Source organism: Pelophylax lessonae (genome assembly GCF_965119305.1).
Source record: "Pelophylax lessonae genome assembly, chromosome: 1".
Classification (NCBI taxonomy): Eukaryota; Metazoa; Chordata; class Amphibia; order Anura; family Ranidae; genus Pelophylax; species Pelophylax lessonae.
The window spans coordinates 364,091,753-364,109,089 of record NC_138768.1 but is presented as its reverse complement, the minus strand read 5'-3'; the positions used below and the strand labels follow the sequence as shown (position 1 = coordinate 364,109,089).

At 38.3% G+C, this 17,337-nt stretch overlaps 1 protein-coding gene across 2 annotated transcripts in view; it reads left to right on the top strand.

Annotated features, from left to right (window-relative positions):
* RORB (RAR related orphan receptor B) overlaps nt 1-17,337 on the top strand; it is a 322,474-nt gene that overhangs the window by 277,410 nt on the left and 27,727 nt on the right. For both annotated transcript variants that reach the window (XM_082260581.1, XM_082260580.1), the window contains 2 exons: nt 1,429-1,830; nt 15,099-15,220. In XM_082260581.1, the coding sequence (XP_082116707.1) occupies nt 1,429-1,830; nt 15,099-15,220 (524 nt within the window). The remainder of the gene's footprint in view (nt 1-1,428; nt 1,831-15,098; nt 15,221-17,337) is intronic.

The following is a 17,337-nucleotide window of genomic DNA, read 5'->3' as shown; positions in this document are numbered from 1 at the left end:
GCAGCTTAACAATAAATGAGTGTATCAGGCTCTTCAGGGCATTACACTCTCCTCTTCTCTTTGTTGTGTGGGAGCAACCCAGTTCAGAAGCACAGAATTAGCAAAACAATTAGTCTCTTTACAGCAGACAGCACTGTCTGTGAATGTTTCATGGATAAGGTTTTCAGGACATTTTGTGCAAAATGGAATATAGTAGGGTACTCAAGATAAATAAATGAGTATTTTATAGACAGTGTGTTAACAAGGAATCTGTAAAGGGGGAATCCTCCTATTACCAATTAAAAGGGTTCCTGTCAAAAAGATTTTCATTCTTCGTAACGGTCTTAGAAATTTTACAGTGCCATGTAAACCTGCATGAAAACAATTGTCCACAAATATTAATTTAACCACTTGCCGACCGCTCACATGGGTACTACTGTGGCAAAGTGGTTTGTTATCGTCCAGCGACGTAGACCTACGTCACTGGACTCCTCCCCTTGTGGGCGGCGCGCGCGCGCCACCGGAGTCTCGCTCCCGCTGTATTCAGTTACAGCAGGAGTCGGGCCAGGGGAGGAGCGGTGGTGATCACCGCCGCTCTTCCCCGATCGTCAGGGATCGAGTGTGGAGATCCGCCCGCTTGTGTAAACAAAGTGGGCGGATCTCCTAAGTGACAGGCAGGGTCAGATTGGAGGATTCAGCATAGGTGAACCTGCGATCTGTGCCTGTGTCACATAGTCCCCTCCCCCCACACACGTTATTAAGCACCAGGCATACATTAACCCCTTGATCACCAATAAAAGTTAACCCCTTCCCTGCCAGTGTCATTTTTACAGTAACAGTGCATATTTATAGCACTATTACTGTAGTAATGTCACTGGTACCCCCAAAAGTGTCAAAAATGTCAGTCAAGGGTCCGATCTGTCCGCCGCAATGTCGCAGTCCCGCAAAAAAAATCGCAGATACGCTCATTGAGAATTTTTTTGTCAAAGACATGTAGCTAAATACATTTTGGCCTAAATATATTACAAAAATTGAATATATTGGATATTTTTTAACTGTCAAAGTAGAAAAATATTGTTATTTTTTCAAAATTGTCGCTTTTTTTTTATTAATATCGCAAAAAATGAAAATCGCACAGGTGATCAAATACCACCAAAAGAAAGCTCTGTTTGTGGGAAAACAAGGATGTAAATTTCGTTTGAGTATGGCGTGGCATGACCGCACAATTGTCAGTTAAAGTTGCACAGTGCCGAATCACAAAAAGTGGCCTGGACGTAAGACAGCAAAATCCTCCGGTGGTAAAGTGGTTAAAATACCATACTCAAAAAATGGAGAGACATTGATGTACTTGATGGATATTATTCCAGTTATGTAATGCATTTATCTCGCTGTCATGTGATGTCATACACATATACAGTTGATATCAACTTTGTGTTTTTCTTTTCCCAGCTGTCAAATTTGGACGAATGTCAAAAAAACAGCGAGACAGTCTATATGCTGAAGTTCAGAAGCACCAGCAGCGGTTACAAGAACAAAGGCAACAGCAGAGTGGAGAGGCAGAGGCTTTAGCCAGAGTTTACAGCAGTAACATCAGCAATGGTCTAAGCAATCTCAACACTGAAACAGGTGGCACTTACTCAAATGGACATGTCATTGACCTGCCAAAGTCAGAGGGTTATTACAGTGTGGATTCTGCACAGCCCTCACCAGACCAGTCAGGCATAGACATAAGTGGAATGAAACAAATAAAGCAAGAACCTATTTATGACCTTACGTCCGTACCAAACTTATTTATGTATAGTTCTTTCAACAATGGACAGCTCTCACCTGGAATAAGCATAAGTGAAATTGGTAAGTAGATTTCACTAAGCAGCTAGAAAAGGGATTTGGTAATAACAAAGCTGCCAACTTATCACTGGTGTTACTACTGCTACTCATTTTTATAATGTCAAGACCATAAATACATGTCACATCTTCAAACTGTCTTAGTTATGTAATAAAGCAAATGTAATAATAAAAAAAAATAAAATATATATATATATATATATATATATATATATATATATATATATATATATAGTCTCATGCATAATTTAGATTAAAAACATGCTTCCCTATGTGTTATGTTCTACACTTAATAGATGCATTGGGAACTAAATCCATTTCATCTTAGTTTCCAAGGACAACTGAAATCCATAGGTAGATACATAACATTTTTGTTTCTTTTTGGTGTATGTTGTGGAGAAGAATCTGTGCATCAGGGCCGTCAGGGACAAATGTGTTTGCTAGGATTTAGGAACAATAGGTGATCAGACACCTCCACTGCCGTTCATCTTTCTAGATATGCACCTTACTGTATATATTGGTCAAACCCAGGGTTTTTTACTGTATGCAACTTATTTCTGGATACCCAGGGATGTGCTTAGTACAGTGCCTTAAAAAAGTACTCATACCCCTTAGAAATTTTCCACGTTTTTTCATGTTACAACCAAAAACTTAAATGTATTTTATTGGGATTTTATGTGATAGACCAACACAAAATGGCACATAATTGTGCTAAAATCTAGTGGAACCAAATGCCTTCAGAGGTTACCTAATTAGTAAATGAGTCCACCTGTGTGTAATTTAATTTCAGTATAAATACGTTTTTACTGTGAAGCTATTAGAGGTTTGTTAGAGAACCTTAGTGAGCAAGCAGCATCATGAAGGTCAAGGAACACACCAGACAGGTCAGGGATAAAGTTGTGGAGAAGTTTAAAGCAGGGTTAGTTTATTAAAAAATATCTCAAGCTTTAAACATCTCATGGAGCACTGTTCAATCTATCATCCGAAAATGGAAAGAGTATGGCAGAACTGCAAACCTACCAAGACATTGCCGTCCACCTAAACTGACAGGCAAGTCAAGAAGTGCATTATTCAGAGAAGCAGACAAGAGGCCCATGGTAACTCTGGAGGAGCTGCAGAGATCCACAGCTTATGTGGGAGAATCTGGCCACAGGACAACTATTAGTTGTGCACTTCACAAATCTGGCCTTTATGGAAGAGTAGCAAGAAGAAAGCCATTGTTGAAATAAAGCTATAAGAAGTCCCGTTTGCAGTTTGCGACAAGCCATGTGGAGGACACAGCAAACATGTGGAAGAAGGTGCTCTGGTCAGATAAGACCAAAATTGTACTTTTTGGCCTAATAGCAAAACACTAAATGTGGCGGAAAAGGAACACTGCACATCACCCTGAACACACCATCCCCACCGTGAAACATGGTGGTGGCAGCATCATGTTGTGGAGATGCTTTTCTTCAGCAGGGACAGGGAAGCTGGTCAGAGTTGATGGGAAGATGGATGGAACCAAATACAGGGCAATTTTAGAAGAAAACCTGTTAGAGTCTGCAAAATACTGGAGACTGGGGCAGAGGTTCACCTTCCAGCAGGACAACGACCTGAAACATACAGCCAGAGCTATAATGGAATGGCTTGGATCAAAGCATATTCATGTGTTAGAATGTCCCAGCCAAAGCCCAGACTTAAATCCAGTTGAGAAACTGTGACAAGACTTGAAAATTGCTGTTCACAGATGTTCTCCATCCAACCTGACAGAGCTTGAGCTATTTTGCAAAGAAGAATGGGCAAAAATGTAATTCTCTAGGTGTGCAAAGCTGGTAGAGACCTACCCAAAAAGACTTTCAGCTGCAATTGCAGCAAAAGGTGATTCTACAAGGTATTGACTCAGGGGGGCTGAATTGAAATGCACACCACACTTTTCAGACATTTATTTGAAAATTATTTTGAAAACCATTTATCTTTTTCCTTCCACTTGACAATTATGTGCTACTTTGTGTTGGTCTATCACATAAAATCTCAATAAAATACATTTACATTTTTGGTTGTAACATGACAAAATGTAGAAAATTTCAAAGGGTATGAATACTTTTTCAAAGACCTGTGTATTAAAAATCTTTTGCCCTCATTTAATGTTTAGCTAACAGCCATAATACCACAAAATGCAGAAGAAACCCCAATGTCCTTTCTATGCCATGGGTGATTACTTTCAATCAGAAGTCAGGTGTGGGCCTTAAAGTACACAGCTTGCTTGTCAATTAGGAGTAACGATTCACTGCTTTACAAGGCCAGAGAAAGGATTTTTTCATATTGGGTTGCGGGTTGAAAGTAAAAGTCCACAGTAATCCCTGTAAACCAAAAGACCTGGGGCACTCCTGGGACTCCAGAAATGTATGAAGCTAAATATTGTTGAAGCAATATAGTGTTCTATTGCTAGCAAATTATGCAACTTTCAAGGAACAACTTTTAAAAGCTGTATTGTTCTGAACGCTAGTTAGTATCATACAGGGAGAAGGATTGCAATCTAAATTACCAGGAACCATGACTGAAAAATATCTATATACAGTATATATTGCAAAATAAAACAATTACATAATTAGCCAATCTAAAGTCTTTTTTAGTTGCTATTTTCTAAGAGATAACAGAGGGCACTGCAGCAACAACCTACTATTTACTTGATGACTTCTCAGCACAGAACTATAGCTAGGGGAAGCCAGTTCCTGTTACATCTTCCTGTTTTAAATTCACAGAGGAAGCAGTTATTGTTGGAGATTTATTTTATTCCCAGATTAGGCCTTTATCACTGATCTGCATTATGGCAAAGCTTACAAAGTGAAATGCCAGTAATTAGACAGAACGTTTACAGCAGTGGTTCTTAACCTTGTTGGAGGTACTGAACCCCACCAGTTTCATATGCGCCTTCACCGAACCCTTCTTAATTGGAAAAATAAAATATGATTTTTTCAAATTAAAAACATAGGTATATATAATTTTAGGTATATATTTATACATAGGTGCACAAAATGAACAAAACCATTAAGAACAAAGAAAGGATGTTATGTATTTCCATAATGACAGCGCGGAGCGGGAGCGGAAGGACATGCCCGAAACTGGAGAAATAGTCCCTGACAGCGAAGTGGTACTAGCGGAGGGTGTGCCGAACCCTCGAGACTGATCCACCGAACCCCTGGGGTTCGATCGAACCCAGGTTAAGAACCACTGGTTTACAGCATAGGAACAAGACAGATTGATTTGCACTTTTTCATTTTGGAATCCGAAGGAACTGAAAGTGGTAGAGTAAGGTTGGGTTCACACTATTGCGCATTGGATGCGCATCCAATTTGCCTGTCAGGAGATTGTGGCCGGCCCTCAATAGAGCTGGTTCACACAGCTCCGGGATGGCTGTGAAGCAAATTGCACAGGAGTCCTGTACGTCTTCTGGTTCATTTCAGATCCAAATTCAGCCAAAAATTCAGACCGAAATTAGACTTGAAATGGTAAACAAGGACGCACCAGACCCCTGCTGTGAGCCGTTGTGCACGGAAGTGTGAACGTAGCCTAAAAGTTACCTGTTTAAATTGGATCCTGTGGGGAAAACTTCTCCCTACCCATGCCACTAAAATGCATAATAATTTTTATGGACAGCTAAAAATGATTACACTTTGGTGTGACATGAAAAAAAAACTTTTTTGTTCATGCGCTGATTTTTCACTTTTTTTCCTATCCAACAATTATTAAATGAAACATTTTAAATTTTACATTTTCTTTTTCATGCTACCATAAGTGATTTTTTTTTACCGTTGTGACATTCCATTGAGCAGGCATAGCAAGATATTCCTGTCAGAGTTCTCTATAAAGTAGATTCCAGGAGGAAAGCTATGACAATACTGCAATGTCTGCTTCATTGGGTTAAGTCTAACAATTTGTAAGGTAAATTCTGTGATAAAAAAACTGTCAAGATTAGAATCAACATAGCAGTGGCTGCTTAAATTTGAGTTATAAAGTTTGCATTTATTAATATCTCTTACTGCAGTTTGTATATCTAAACCCTATAACAAATGTTTATTAGGAATTTATGCGGCTTTGATCAGAAAAAAATTAAAACTTATACGTACTTTTTAATAAGCCATTAGTGTGTGTTACCTAATGTTATTGCAATAATGTAATAAAAATAAGGAAATCAAATTACCTGTTAAGTATGAGTTAAGTATATGGAACCGATAACATTGTAATGTTTAAAAGTTCTTTTTTTGACTGCACTGTTTTTTATACTCTGTGGCAATAGATGAGGAACAGCTGTCACATTTTGAAAGGCTTTGCTCAAATGATCCTTGGGCCACGTATATCAATGTTCTCTGTTTATAGTGCTCTTGTACACTGTACTCATGAATGAAGTCTGGTGGCGTAGACAGAATGTCTGCCAACAGGACATAATGTGATTCTGATCCTCCAGCTCCTTCCAAAAAGCTCATTGAGATCTGAGAGGTAGAATTAAGGCTTCACTTGCTAGACGTTCTGCTGAAAATCAGTGTACACTCAAATCTCAGCTCTTTCATTCTAATCAATAAACATGAGATAGAGGATAACTTACTGTGCATTGTTCAAAACGTAATAGATTACCTACATAGTAGAAACAGTTTAAACCAACTACTTAGTTTAAGCTGAATTCCAGGGTGTTATTAAAGACACAAAGTAATTCAGTTCTGTATGCATGTTATAATGCAATTGATGTAAGTAGCTGAATTTGATATCAGTCTCTTGCAATCCCATTAAAGCAGCACTCAGACTGGGAGTGGGAGGGGCTAAGATAGCAGCCAATCAGGTGTGCTTCATTAAATTATGTTGATAAGCAACAGACCGAAAGGAGGAGAGGACAAAGGCGTGACCTTATCTGTTGGCTACTGCTTTCACTGTCTAATTTGCCTGGAGTACAGCCTAACAAAAAAAAAACTGTAGCAACTATGGCATTTCATCTGGATTTGAAATGTTTCCCTTTGTTTTGTGTTCTTTGAATAAAATGTATTTCACAAAATGATAGGATATAGTTGCAATAATGTACAGATGGTTAATCTGAACATCGGCTTCCCTATACAACTTTTTTTTTCGGTCCTGTTAAAACCCCTGATTATATGTAATAGCATGGTTATAGTGTGAGTTAATAAAGGTAAGACGCAGTCAAGGACCCCAATGACAGTCGCTCATCCTGCATCTGGTTGCATCCTAGATTACAGGTATCAAAACAAGCAATCTCCTCTGGGGAAAGGGAACCTAACATGTCTGTTTTAACATAAATGTTTTGTGCCACTTTTCGTGTTTTTTATTTGCTGTCCACTTTGCACATTACCATGCACATGACTTGATAGTGGTGCTTTGCTTCACCAAATATTGTATTAAATGTATTATAATAGTGAGCTCCTCTGAAAGGTTTGTAGCCCTAATATTATGTTCTCTTCTACTTTGATACTGTATACTGTATGGATGTTCTGTAAGCTGATGTGTGATATCAGAAATAACAGTCATTTATTAAAGTGGCTGAAATAAGAACTGCCTGTGTTATAAAGAACTAAAACTCTCTTCTACTTTTCTCTTTTAAAAAAAAAACTGGAGAATGAAAGTTTGCTGTGGGTAACAGAAAATGTGTGGGTGGCTGGTACATGTGCGATGTGCTTTTATGGCCAGGGGCAGCCTAAATGTTGCATACAGCTTTAGGATTGACACAGTAAAAACCACACTGGCTGAAGTGTGATATGTGTACTTAGCCATTCAGCGTATCACAATTTCTTTTCAAGATTTGCATGTACAACTTGTTGACTGTTTTATGTATATATATTCTCCAGCTAAGGACTGGTTAATGGCAAACACTGTTACAGTATATTTAGTATACTTGCCACCTTTCCTGCATGGTGAATGATGAACAGACTAAAGCCTGTTACACACTAGGAGTTTTTTTTTTAGTTCAACCCAGCAGGTTGAACGAAAAAAAAACTGTCAGCTCCGGTCGGAGGCCAAAGTTAGTACATCGATTTCCCTATCTGAGCTGTTGTGTTCTGACAGGGGGCGGCCTCCCCGTCACTCCAACCAGCGATCTGCACCATTGGCAGAGAGCGCTGATTGGGAGCAGGTCGGCTGCTGTGTTTCCAGCATACTCATCCAACAGAAGCCAGCCAATGTCGCCTGGCATTCAGCCCGTGTGTACAACCATTGGAAATGGTACAATTTGTACCAAAATAAAAAATATGCAAAATAAGTGTGCAAAATGTGACAATGAATTAAAGTGATTGTTCACCAATGCCAGAAGTCTGCCAAACAAAATAGGTTAGTTGGAAGCTCTGGTGCACGAGGAGAACTGTGATTTAATTGGTATTACTGAATCATTCTTCACATGACTGGGCTATTCATATTCCTGGCCATGCTCTCTTTCGGAAAGACTGGGTAAAATGGATGGGTGGTGGTGTCTGTCTCTATGTGAGAAGTGATCTCAAAGTGAGTGTGAAAGAGGACCTAGTGGATGGAGAGTGTGATGAGTCTGAAGCAGTATGGGTGGAAATGTAAATGGGTGTGCGTAATACAAAGATTATCATTGGAGTTTGTTATAGACCTGCCAGTGTTAATGAGGAGGTGGAGACTCAGCTCCTGGCACAGATAGAAAGGGCTGCAAGGGCTGGGACAGTGATAATAATGGGGGATTTTAACTACACAGACATTGACTGGAGTAATGGCACTGCTGGAACAGTTAAAGGGCAAACATTTATAAACCTATTACAAGACAATTTTATGGTACAGTTTATTGAGGCCCCCACTAGAAATGATGCTCTGTTGGACCTGGTAGTCTCAAACCACTCAGAGCTTATTAATAATGTTCATATAAAAGAACATCTGGGTAGCAGTGACCATAATATAAATTAATTTAATGTTAGCTGTAAGCAGAAAAAATGCATACAGGAAATATAAAAACACTTAGCTTTAAGAAAGCAAATGTTCCAAGGATGAGGGCTGCTCTCCAGGATTTAGACTGGCAGGGAATATTGGCATCGATGAGCACAGAACAGAAATGGGAAATTTCCAAAAAAGACTGTATGCAAACTCACTGCAAAGTATATTCCCATGGGCAATAAGTTTAAAAGGCTAAAAATAAAACCTATGTGGTTCAAGGCCAAAGTTAAAAAAGCTATAAATAATAAGAAAAGAACAACAGATTGCAAAATATAATAGGACAAACCCCAAAAAATTATTCAAATATATTAATAGTAAAAAGGTTAGGTCTGAGCATGTAGGCCCTTTGCAAAATAATCAGAAGTGGGTGACTCGGGGCAAAGAGAAGACAAATGTATTAAATACTTTCTTCAGCTCTGTGTAATAAAAGGAGCATGGGGGAGCTCATGACCATAATAAGGATGGTATTGACACAGCCCCAAAGGATCCACAATGGCTCAAAAGTGATATGGTCCAGAAATATTTTGACAGAATAAGGGTGGATAAAGTGCCTGGACGAGATGGCATCCACCCACACATCCTAAAAGAATTAAGCGCTGTAATTTCAAAACCTTTGTTTCAAATTTTTAGGGACTCATTAAGGACTGGAATAGTGCCACTAGGTTGGCTTAGGGCCAATGTGGTGCCTATATTTAAAAAGGGATCAAAGTCTTTGCCAAGTAACTATAGACCTGTTAGTTTTAACTTCTATAGTCGGGAAGATACTGGAGAGTTTCATAAAAGACCACATAGATGAGTTCTTGCTGGAAAAAAATATTTTAAGCAACAGACAGCATGGATTCAATAAAGACAGAAGTTTTCAAACCAACTTGATTTCTTTTTATGAGGAGGTAAGTAAAAGCTTGGACAAGAGGGGTGGCTGTGGACGTAGAATACTTGGAGTTTGTAAAAGCGTTTGACACAGTTCCCCATACATGGGTAATGTGTAAGGTAAAGTCTACAGGCTTGGAAAGATCAGTTTGTAAACGGATAGAAATTTGGCTAAAATATAGAATTCAGAGAGTAGTGGTTAATGATTCTTGCTATGAATGGTCTAAGGTTATTCTTGGTGTACCCCAAGGTTTAGTGTTGGGACCCTTACTTTTTAATATCTTGATAAATGATATAGGGTCTTGGATTAAATGTACCATTTCAGTCTTTGCAGATGACACCAAGCTTTGCAGTGGAATAACTTCCTTATAGGATGTCTCCAACCTACAAGCTGACCTTAATGCTTTCATTGGTCAACTATGTGGCCATTGAGGTTTGTTGTTGATAAATGTAAAGTTATGCACTTGGGGGCTAAGAATATGCATGCATCATACATACTAGGGGGAACTGGGGGAATCCATAGCGGGGAAGGATCTGGGTGTTTTGGTAGAACCTAAGCTTAATAATAGCATGCAATGCCAAGCTGCGGTTTCCAAAGCAAGCAAAGTCCTTTCATGCATTAACAGAGGCATGGACTCCAGAGGGAGAGATATAATTTTGCCCCTGTACAAATCATTAGTAAGACCTCATCTGGAATATGCAGTTCAGTTTTGGGCACCAGTTCTTAAAAAGGATTTTGGGGAACTGGAGAAAGTGCAGAGAAGTTCAACCAAACTGATCAGAGGCATGGAGGAGCTCAGCTAAGAAAATATTAGAAGAACTGAATTTATTCTCTCTTGAGAAGAGGAGATTAAGGGGGGATATGATCAACATGTATAAATACATAAGGGGTCCATATGGTGAACTTTGTGTTGAGTTATTCACTTTAAGGTCAACACAGAGGAAAAGGGGGCACTCTTTACGTCTAGAGGAAAAATGATTTAGTCTCCAAATACGGAAGGTTTCTTCACCATAAGAGCTGTAAAAATGTGGAATAGACTCCCTCCAGAGGTGGTTCTGGCTAGCTCACTAAATTGCTTTAAATAAGGCCTGAAATCTTTCCTGGATGTTCATAATATAAATGAGTACTAATATTTGTAGGTCATGTTGATCCAGGGAATATCTGATTGCCTCTCGGGGATCAGGAAGGTATTTTTTTACCCTGCTGTAGCAAATTGGATCATGCTTTGCTGTGTTTTTTTTTGCCTTCCTCTGGATCAACTGCGGGTATAGGATTGTGTATATGGGATTGTATGGTTGGGTTTTCTTTACTGTTTTTTTTTTTTGGTTGAGCCAGATGGATTTGTGTCTTTTTTCAACCTGACTAACTATGTAACTATGTAACACAACAGCTTAGCGAGAGAGATCGCTGTATAATAGTTGTCAGTTGTTACATATGACCCCTGATTTAGCAATGGCTCAATTAGTGAAAGAACAGAAGAGGTTGCCATTAAGTTATTGCTGTATTTTTGATCAAATTGTGTTCCTTTTCCAGTGTATATCACTGAATTCCAAATGTAGCCAGTTGACGATTCGCATAGGATGTAGGATTTTACGCCTAATCGTGGCCTCTTTTGATGCAATGTATTGCACCCAGCTGAGCCTTCCCTTGTAGGCCATTAGACTTTCATCTATGCTGATGTCTCTTTCTAGCTCATAGCTCCGTTGGAAATTCTGTAGAATCATTTGATATTCTTCCCAAATTTTTTTCAGTTATGGTGCAGGATGAGTAGTTTCAACAATTTTTTAATTGTTTTCGAAGTGGAGATATTTCATTATGAGGGAGAATCTGTACTCTGGCATGACCATGCCAAAGAATGGAGTGGCAAGTAATGTATTAGTTGTCCAATACCACTTCTGCAGGGGTTTCCCTTTAGAATTGTTAGGCCCAGAAATTTCCAAATGTAATCTTTGGTGTGGTTCCCACTTTCTGCATCTTGCAAACCTCCGATTCGTAGCGCATTGTTGGTCTTTGTACCGGTTGGTCTCAGTAACAATTTTTTCAATAACCTCATCGGTCAGAAATAATTGTAGGTTTGCCAAGGGGTTGTCATGGTCAAGGTCAACTTTCAGACCAGGTGCTCCAGTAAATGGGAATCTTGGGGGTGCTGCCTGATCCGTACCGCAGTCAATAGAGCATCAAGATCTCACATCGCTGAGCTCAGTCGCAGAATCATCGTTGTCGTCACTTTCAGTACCTGATGACGAATTTTCCCACTAATCCCTATCACTCAGTTCTTCAAACAATTCCGATTCATTGTCGCTGTTTTCCAGTTTGCCTAAAAGTGCTTTTGAGCTAAAAGAACGCTTTTTGGACACCATGGACGTTCTCAATTTTTCAGGCACAAAGTACAGGCAGGGCACTGGAAAAGACACTAGGTGAAAACCTGTGGTAAAATGGGATGATACAAAGATGTAATCCTAACAGATTACACTGTATCATGTCATTTGTTTTATTTATTTTTTAAATTTTCCCGCCAGTTCGCGTCACTCTCAGGGAAGGGAACCGGCTTACTGGTGTGTGCTCTAGGAGCATAAGCCATCGATTGTGGAGAACGTACAGGAATGTGCCCTGGCAGTGCTCCTGTCTGGCCGTATATGTACTTTGGCAAGTCAGGAAGCAGTTAAAGGGAATTTCCTCTTTTGCAGCCAAATTGGAATAACTCCTACTTGATATTTGTTACATTCACATAGCTTAACTTAAAAAAAAAAATAAATGCAGCTTACCTTTTTGAAGATGTTCTCTTCTTGAACTTCCAGCAAGCAAAACCTTTACTTAGTTCACTTTGATTTGAGGGGGCTGGGAAGTTGTGTTTATCCTAAATAATCATAATAATAATAATAAAATCCCTGTCTGTTCCGTGCAGAGAAAATTGTGGGATTGATTTGCTAAAGACAAATATGCTTTTCACTTTGAATGGGAATTTTCCCCAGAGTTTAGTAAATGTGGTGAAGTTCTGATGACTTCCATCATCCAATCAGGTTCTGGCAGGAAAGCTGTTTTTTTTTTAATTTTCCTTGCACATGACTGTGTATTCTTTTCAAGGTAAAATGTCACCGCTTTCACTAAACTCTCAGGATATTTCCTATGCAAAGTGCAACTTCACTTTCCCATTGTGTGTTGTTAACTCAGCCAGACCCCAGCCAGCGCAGCTACTGAGGTCACACTAAGCTACATGAAAATGCAGTTTGCAGTCAACCTTGACACCTTCTCAGAAACAGCTAAAAGGAAAAAAAGCCTATACAGGTATAGAGGCACTCATGCGTTTTGCAGTGGAGATTAATCAAAGCAACAGTGTTTTATTATTATTGTTTCGGTGGAGCTCAGTCCATCTTCCTCAAGACACCTTGAGAAAGATGGACTGAGATTCATTGAAATGTTGACAATAAAATGCTGTTGCTTTGGTTTAATCTATGCTTCAAGACCCGAGAGTGACTCTATACCTGTTTTGGATTTGTATGGATTTTTGGGGGGTTGATCACCTGAGCATTCACCTCACACATAGAGTGCGGTGGCTACCCCGCAAACTGTTAACATATAAGAAATATGTTTTTTTTTATTTATTTCTTTTTTGGTATGCTGTATGACTTGGAACACATAGCAAACATATAGTAGGGTTTTCCCAAAGGCAAAAGTAAAAATACACTTTAAGAAAAATGACCCTTTAGACTTACATTATGAATAAGAGCAGTGGAAAGAATGAAGCAGAAATTGCATAAATAAATATTGTTGCCCTCATTTGTATTCATGAATATTAAAGTGGTAAATATGTTTACTTTGCAAATACAACCATAATGTGCAAATTTATATTTATATATATATATATATATATATATATATATATATAAAAGCATATTAGGTGCACTGCTTTGGTGTCCACATGTATAAGGTCTTATGCTGATTTTTTTATAGCTGTTGAATATATGTACTTTATGTACTGTATACATTTTCAAAAACAGCTATTAAATCTCTTATACTTTACACTTAGGGTAACAGTGCTGCACCTCATGTTAGGGTTGTGGTGTATTCAAACTGCCTGAACAGCAGTGCTTGCAGAATTAAAGTTTCTCCACCTTTACGTTGATATTTTTTTAAGTAATTTTGCTTAGAGAAGCTATTTTTTTACAAGTTAATAAACACTGCACATATTACTTTTAATGCTACTACTATTTCTTCTCATTTTAATCGATGTTGCACTACAGGTGGGGGAGAGATATATTTTTATATATTCTGTTACATTTAGGTTTTTACCTGGCCTGTTGGTAAAATGGGACTTCTGGTCAGTGTTATTATTGGGGAAAAGTTTAAAAGGCTGATTTTTTTGCAAAAAAAATTTGAAAACTTAAGTTAATTTCAGAAATGTACACTTTCTATTTGTTTATAGGAAGATGCTGATTCCAGAGCCTGGAGGTGACAGGGTTTATTTTTAACTTGTAGAGAGGTCAAGGCTCCATGTACCACTTGACCTCAAGATCCAAGTTACTCCTGTGGTATACAGGGATTAATATAAAGACTAACATAGCCACTGGGCATCCAGGTTCACTTCAAGTAGAGAAAAGTTAATATAAACTGTAGTGCTTATGTAATTAAAAAATAATTTGAAACCAAAACTGGTACAGGTTTTTGTTGGCTTGAGTGAAAAGAAAACCAAATTAAATAATGAATAAGTATGGCTTTTAGCTATACTATACTTTGACAATGTGTAAGACATTTGGTTGGTTTAGACATTATTAGATGATTGTCACTGGATTCAACAAGCTTACAGAGGATTACTATGCACATAAGCCCTTTCATACTTCTGCCAAAGCAACCAATAGATTTCCGGGGAAATCCAACCCTGAACATCACTAGGCACCATTGATGTTTGCATATAAGCCCGCATGTCAGTGTCTGAAGACATTTTTGAGAATCATTCATAACAATTGACTAATATTTTTGACCAACTGGAGTTCTGCAGTGTGTAAGAATAGAAGAACAGATCATAAAATCTGGAACATTTTAAAAATGAGAAAGAAATTGTAAATATATAGCAAAGCTTACAAATATGGATTTGATTTGATTATGTAAAGTGAAATAAAATTACTGGGACTGGTGTGAGTTGCGCTGGCTAAACTGTTTAGCGAGCATATAAATGTTAAGCCAGCCATAGATGGATTGCAATCCAGTCCATCTATTGATTAAGATTTGGGAAAATTGCAAGGTGGAGGAGCCCTGATCATGGACAGATCCATGCTTCTGATGGTCTGAGATTATGGAAAGGTTTGAAGATTGATCTGCTTTTCTCTGTAATCTTGTGAGTAATGCAAAGGTCATGTTTTAGCCACAAGTGGACATTGCATTTACCCCTACAGATGCTCACAAAAGGATCACCAAACAGTCAATCTACATCTTTTTATAGGTACTACACACTGATTTTTATTTTTTTGTATCTCTGGCACAGATCGAGTTGCACAAAATATCATAAAATCTCACCTGGAGACGTGTCAATATACAGTGGATGAATTACATCAATTAGCGTGGCAGACCCATAGTTATGAAGAGATCAAAGTATACCAGAGCAAGGTATAGTATATTGTATTAAAACTGAAGGTTTTCACTGTCTTAAGCATGCAATGCCATCTGATGTTTGTTTACCACCCCTTTAACATTAGTAAAAAGAAAAAAAACACAACATGAATTTTGTCAAAATTAGCTACCTTTTATGTTTAAAACATACATAACACTAACAGTATTTTGTTGTAATACTTCTGACACAGGATGCCAAATAAATGTTAACATGATGAATTTTATGCTAATTTTTTAACAAACACTCTTCTCCACAAATTTACATTTAGTAAAGTACAATAAAAAAAAAAGTACATTAAGTAAAGTACAATAAATAGACATCTTTTCTTGCTATGTGCTACATTATGCTTTATGTTATACATACAGTACATAAGAAAAAAAAAGTATGTGTCTTTACCCATAGTCATTTTCAATGAGATTTACGTCTTCTGCAGCTTAGTTTAGCCTGATTTCTGATCATCCACTTGCCAAAATTTTCTTTTAGGGCAGTAATGGTGAACCTTGGCACCCCAGAGGTTTTGGAACTACATTTACCATGATGCTCATGCACTATGCACTCTGTTGAGCATCATGGGAAATGTAGTTCCAAAACATCTGGGATGCCAAGGTTCGCCATCACGTTTTAGGGGTTTCCTCATCAGTTTTCAAGAGGGTAAATGAGGGTAAATGACACAAAACATGTTAGCTTTGCAGAGTGTTCAACATTTTTCGTTCAATACTATAAAATATGTCCAAATGATTCATTCAGCCTCCTGGATTTCTCCAGCACTGTCACTACTTAGGCCATGAGGATAAAGCCTAGTTCACACGGGCTGAATGTCCATGGGTCAGTTTTGGCTGGTTCAAAAGAAACTGGCTAACATCCAACTCGTGTGTATGGCAGCTGGTCTGACAGAAGCCAGCTATTTCCCCAGCTTTTGTTGAAGGCTCATAACCAAAAAAGCTCTGCCATATGGCTCTGGATCAGCACTCAGCAAATAGCTGAGAGCGCTGAGCAGAGTATTCTGGCGGGGGGCCATCCCCCTGTCAGAACACAACAGAACAGCAGGAGAGATCGCTGAACTAACAGCGGATTGTTAGTACAGTGGCTCCAACCTGAGCTGTTTGTTTTTTAGCTAAAAAGAATAGTGGTGTGCACTAGGCTTTAGGGCCTTTGTCTGTTCCTCAACAGACTTCACAATGACTGTGCAAATATACACACTTCTGGCCAGCCATTAAAACGTCTGGGAAAGGTGGATCCCTAAACTGATTCAAGGTTAATTTTGTCTTAAAGTTTGTCATGGTGATGGGGAAATTAATTTTAATGTCACCAGAACAAAAAATGAGGGTAAATATTTTTGGTTACAACTGTCTTAGGGGAACTCTCCTCACTTTGTAGTGATTTCCTCTCACTTTCTGTTACATCTTTGGGAAAGTAAATGAAGAGGAAACTCCCCAATGGGAGACCAACAGCAAATAATAATCTGGCAGGTTTGAACTCTTTGTTACTCTATTCAAAACTATATAAAAGTTTTGATTTTAGACAGAACTCCAGTCAGCAATCCACTGAGGTGTGCCCCTGCACAGGGAGCACATGTCCCATTGCATGTACATAGACGTGAGGCTGCAATGATTAATAAAACTACTAATAAAACTAACTTGCATAAGATATAAAGACTCAATAATCATCTACTTGTGATGGTTCTGCGTGAATACATTTGATGTCCCAGTTGGTGATCACTAGGATATTATCTCACTTTATACAAATTAAGCAATACATTAAGGTTATATTGTTATTGTTATCATAACCATCATTGCTTAAAGATAATCCCCTATGGATGTTGTTTTCTATTAAAGGTACATTATAGTTAAAATTAAAAATGAAGCCTTAAGATGCCTGCTTAGTGCTACATTTTTTCATTCAGGCATTATCACAATACTCCAGTCCACCAAGTTCTTTTCATTGGTAAGCTGGTGGTCATACAACCCCTGCCCATGGTACAGAAGTGGTAACCCTTAACACACCCGCTGCAGGTGCCTGATGTAAAAAAAAAAAAAAATATAAACATTGGTACTGAGACATTCCTGAAAGCCAGCAATTAGATTCCAATATTTGAATGTGACTGGTTATACAT